At 32.4% G+C, this 4910-nt stretch overlaps 1 protein-coding gene across 1 annotated transcript; it reads left to right on the forward strand.

Annotated features, from left to right (window-relative positions):
* The first annotated feature begins 597 nt into the window (after nt 1-597).
* Nucleotides 598-4910, forward strand: LOC145130403 (3beta,22alpha-dihydroxysteroid 3-dehydrogenase-like). Its single transcript, XM_079065207.1, has 8 exons — nt 598-1311; nt 2240-2389; nt 2481-2735; nt 3658-3744; nt 3882-3960; nt 4052-4158; nt 4311-4429; nt 4524-4910. The coding sequence occupies exons 1-8, from the start codon at nt 778-780 to the stop codon at nt 4621-4623; spliced, it is 1431 nt and encodes a 476-aa protein (XP_078921333.1). The 5' UTR covers nt 598-777; the 3' UTR covers nt 4624-4910.

Here is a 4910-nt window from a genome sequence, read left to right on the forward strand (position 1 = left end):
TACTGAGAAAGGGAGCGAATAGTATAAAATTTTGCCGAATATAACATTTAACATAGATGATAGATGATTTGTCGAGAATTAAGCAACACTTTGCGTTATTGATAAAATAATTTCTCTTTCCGCATTATTAATGATTGAATGTGAAATTGTAGTAATGTGTTTGTGTTCTCCATTTATTTTGTACATCGACAGACATTCTTAGAATATAATTTAGAAAGATGCAAAATTGTAAAAATAAACAATCGTCAACAATCAACAATAATAATATATATTCAAAGAATCATTATACCTTGTAATTTTTACTCATAAGTCATAACCATACGTTACTACAAAATATATATATATATATATATATATATATATATATATATATATATATATATATATATATATATATATATATATATATATATATATATTCTCTAAATTCTAACATCCGATAACCGTTAGTACGGATGAGTTTTTTTTTGTTAGTGTCATTTTATATTTTTTTAAACAAAGAAGGTACATATTAACTTTAGTACAAATTTAACGTGAAATTTCAATAAAACTCCAAAATTATGCCGACAACATATTTATCCCCCTTCATTGTCACCTTTTTGCGTTCGTTTCCTTCCCTTTCATATGCAACCATTCGTGTGCTTCCTCCATTAATGGCCTCCTCCATCCTTTCTCTTTCTCTCTCTACCCCACACACACACTAAGTGTGTGAGAGAGAAAACCAAAGACTTCCATCTTACAATCACAACGATACAACCTGAGTTACAGCCTACAGGTATGATTACAATGGAACTCTTTTCTCTCTCTCTACTATTCACTGTTTCTCTCTCTACAATCATCTTCTTCCTCTTCCGCACAACCACTGCCTCACGACGGAAAATCCGTCTGCCGCCGGGAAGCATCGGTTTACCTTTAATCGGCGAAACATTCCAGCTCATATCTGCATACAAGACGGAGAATCCAGAACCATTTATCGACGCTCGTGTGTCGAAATACGGCAGCGTTTTCACCACTCATGTGTTCGGAGAACGGACGGTGTTCTCCGCCGATGGGGAGACGAACCGGTTTATTTTGCAGAACGAAGGGAGGCTGTTCGAGTCGAGTTATCCCGGTTCGATAGCGAATCTGGTCGGAAAACACTCGTTGTTGCTCATGAGAGGCAGCCTTCACCGGAGAATGCATTCATTGACTATGAGTTTTGCTAATTCCACCATTATCAAGGACCATTTTTTGGTTGATATTGACCGGTTGGTCCGGCTCAACTTGGATTCGTGGACCGGTCGGATTCTACTCATGGAGGAAGCCAAAAAGGTAATATTGTAATTTTGTTCATCGCCGTATGTTTTACATCGGAAATCTGACCTGAATCTGTCTGAAACGTCCGGCCATTTTGACCATGACAGAGCTAAATTTCATGTGGGTTCTTTATTCTTCAATAATACAGTTGTTGCTCTTAATATTAAAAGTAAATTACACTTTTGGTCCCTAAGTATATTATATTTTTCAAATTTGTTCTAAAAATGTTTCTTTTGGTATTTTTGGATTTTATTTGAGGCTTTTGTAAGTAAAAATATAGTCTATTATTGATACTTTAGTCATAAAATATAGTCAGTTTGTTGGAATATGAACAAAAACATTGAATAAAGACAAAAGTTATAAGAAAAAACTTTTTGGGACCAATATTGTAAAATAAACTACATTCAGGGACTAAAAATCTAATTTACTCAAATATTTATAAACAATTTTCATAAACCAAACACAAGGTACTTATATGTTAATTTTTTTTTTACTATTTATGTAATTGTACATAAAATGGTAAAAGAATTATTAGTATGTGTCTTAAGGTTAACTCATACCTTGCTTAATAAGCAATTTTTTTATTTATGATGTACTTAAGTGAAACAATGGATCTGGTCAGTTTCTTTTTGCATGCTTAAAGACTAATTAAGTTATTAATTTTTTTGTAACCGTTTTATTTTTGAAAAATGGGTATATAAAATCGATTAATTTAGGGATTATAGTAATTATATAAAAGTATTATGGTAATGATAAATAGAACGTTTGGTCATGTGCACAATCCTAATGTAGTTACAACTACTTCATAAAAAGTAAGTGGGGGAAATCATTGTGTTTATTCCATTCCATGTGTATAATGTTAAAAAAAGTGTCAAAAGTGGGTATCATTAAAAAAACATCTAATTATTTCCCACGATCGATTTGTTTTTTGTTTGTCTGATAGATAACGTTTGAGTTAACGTTGAAACAACTGTTGAGCATCGATCCATGTGAGTGGTCGGAGAATTTAAGAAAAGAATACATGCTCGTAATCGAAGGCTTCTTCTGCATCCCTCTCCCCTTCTTCTCTCTCACCTATCGTCGCGCCATTCAGGTATATGTATATATACTCTATCTTTCGATTTTTTTTTTAATATCAAATTAGTTTTTTATTTATCTGATGGATTAAAATGGCGTTTTTGAAGGCGAGGAAAAGGGTGACGGTAGCGTTGAATTTGGTGGTCGGAGAGCGGCGGAGGGAGAGGGAGAGAGGGGTGAAGAAAAATGATATGTTGGCGGCGTTGTTTGACAGCGACGGTGGTGATGTGGTCTTCCACGACGAGGAGATCGTGGATTTCTTGGTTTCTCTGCTGGTTGCAGGTTACGACACCACCTCGACCACCATGACTCTCGCCGTTAAATTCCTTACAGACACTCCGTCGGCTCTTGCTCAACTTCAGGTTCGTATTCTCCCCTATCATTCTCACGTGTGTCGAGGAGAGAGAGTGAGAGAGAGGAAAAAGACTAAATTGGTCCAAAAAGTCAACAAAAGGAGTGTGCAAAAGCATTGAAAAGTCACAAGTTTAATGGATAAAAGTGGAAAAAGGAGGAGACAACATTTGTTAATAGATGATGCAAAATCCGCACGCCCTCCTTTAGATAATCACATAACGTTGTCTATGTGTGTGTGGTTTTGGAAATTGTATGGGTAATTTTGTCCATTCAAGGGTTACTTTGGTGAATCTCATATTTATGGGGTTAATATGGTAAATAAGTAACTAACTATTTGATATGTTAAAAAAAAAAAAAAAATACTATCATAAGGTAAACAACACACCACCGGATTTTGTTAACAAAGGTTGCAGTTGTTTACAGTCTTATAGTATTTTTTTTTCTCTGGTGTTTTTAAGAAAAGTTGGCAAATTACATAAGTTACTATATTTTGGCAATTATTATGGTTTAATCACTATATTTCACATTTTTTACTTATAACACTCAAGTGACTATCATTTTGATTTGTTATGACATGTTACATCATGTTTGTGACCACTTTAACAACAAATAAAAGTTGTTTTAGAAAAAAATATCAAACTTTGGTGACTTTTATTAATGAAACTCGAACTTCGGTGGTTTTTTTTTTTTTACAAGTATTTATGTTTTAAAAACAGAGTCTTTGATTGTCCCAAAATAAATGTTACATCTTCGAAGAATTTTTTTGTCCAAGTAATAGTATCCAAAATAAAACAATAAAATTTTGTAACAAATTTATTTAATCTATCATCCATAGATAAAACATTACTAGAGTTTCTTGTAACTTATATCTTGCATACGTGATACCTTCAGTTATGATTAAATACTTGCTTTTTGATCATCTATTTACAGGAAGAACATGATAAAATTAGGGCAAATAGAGGAACATCGGTGGCTCTTGAATGGGATGATTACAAGTCTATGCCGTTCACACAATGTGTATGTTTAATGATTTTTTTTATTTAATTTATAATCAAATAATTTAATAAAATTTTAATTCATTTGCAGTCTTAATCAAACTTACAAAATATTAAAAAAATGAACTGATTAAATAAAACTCAATGCATTTTTTTCAGGTTGTTAACGAGACCTTGAGGCTCTCTAACATAATTAGCGGCGTATTTCGTAGAGCAATTACTGATGTCAAGATTAAAGGTAATGTCTTTGTTAAAGGTTTTTAGCATTTATAGACATAAAATTCAAATCTTTTGGTTCATTAATTTATTATAATTTTCAATTCAAGCAGGTTATACAATTCCAAAGGGATCAAAGGTCTTTACTTCGCTTCGAGCAGTTCATCTTGGTCAAGAAAATTTCAAAGATGCTCGTGTTTTCGATCCTTGGAGATGGCAGGTCTGTTTTTTTTTTCTTTTTCAAAACAGTTAAAAAAAATCATTAGTTTTAACAATATTAATCAGTTTTACCCCCTTGCTACATGTATTTGCATTTGTAGCAAATAAAATAACCATAAACAATTATTTTGTTTTATAAAATATTGTAAACAGAATACATCCGATCCGATAAACTTCATGCCATTTGGAGGAGGGCCAAGGAAATGTCCGGGTCATGAGCTAGCAAGGGTGGCATTATCTGTTTTCCTTCATCATCTCATCACTCGTTTCAGGTTACAAATATCAACAAATATTATTTACACATCAAAACTTGATTCCACTTTTTTTTTCATCAATGAATTAAGTTATTTTTCATTTTTATTTCAGTTGGAAACCTGCAGAAGAAGATAAATTGGTATTTTTTCCAACGACGAGGACACAAAAACGATATCCTATCATTGTGGAATGTCGTAATGTGGGAGGGTGATGTAAATAGTAGAAGATTAAAAAAGAATCAGTGGGTTATATTCTTGGAAATTTTTGAATATGTTCAAAGATTAGGTGTGTCGGAAAAATTGTAAGATCATATCGTTAAAGGTTTTTATATGTCTGTCTAGTGGCATTTATGTATATGATACTTAAGGAGGACACGACGTTTGCATTTGACCATATTTTCAAGCATCGTGTTTTTTTATTAAACGAAAGTTAAAGCAAAGACAAGATGATCAAAAGTTGCAGTGACTTTTTTATTCAAATTAAGAATTAGTTTTTGTA

This window comes from Lactuca virosa, chromosome 8, assembly GCF_052849685.1.
Source record: "Lactuca virosa cultivar CGN04683 chromosome 8, Lactuca_virosa_CGN04683_v6, whole genome shotgun sequence".
Classification (NCBI taxonomy): Eukaryota; Viridiplantae; Streptophyta; class Magnoliopsida; order Asterales; family Asteraceae; genus Lactuca; species Lactuca virosa.

What these genes read in the sequence shown, in the direction of transcription:
- LOC145130403 (XM_079065207.1), top strand. Translation starts at nt 778, where the DNA reads ATGATTACAATGGAACTCTTTTCTCTCTCTCTACTATTCACTGTTTCT. An exon ending in CGGCTCTTGCTCAACTTCAG is followed by an intron (nt 2,736 to 3,657) that starts GTTCGTATTCTC and finishes ATCTATTTACAG; the next exon opens with GAAGAACATGATAAAATTAG. An exon ending in TCGATCCTTGGAGATGGCAG is followed by an intron (nt 4,159 to 4,310) that starts GTCTGTTTTTTT and finishes TATTGTAAACAG; the next exon opens with AATACATCCGATCCGATAAA.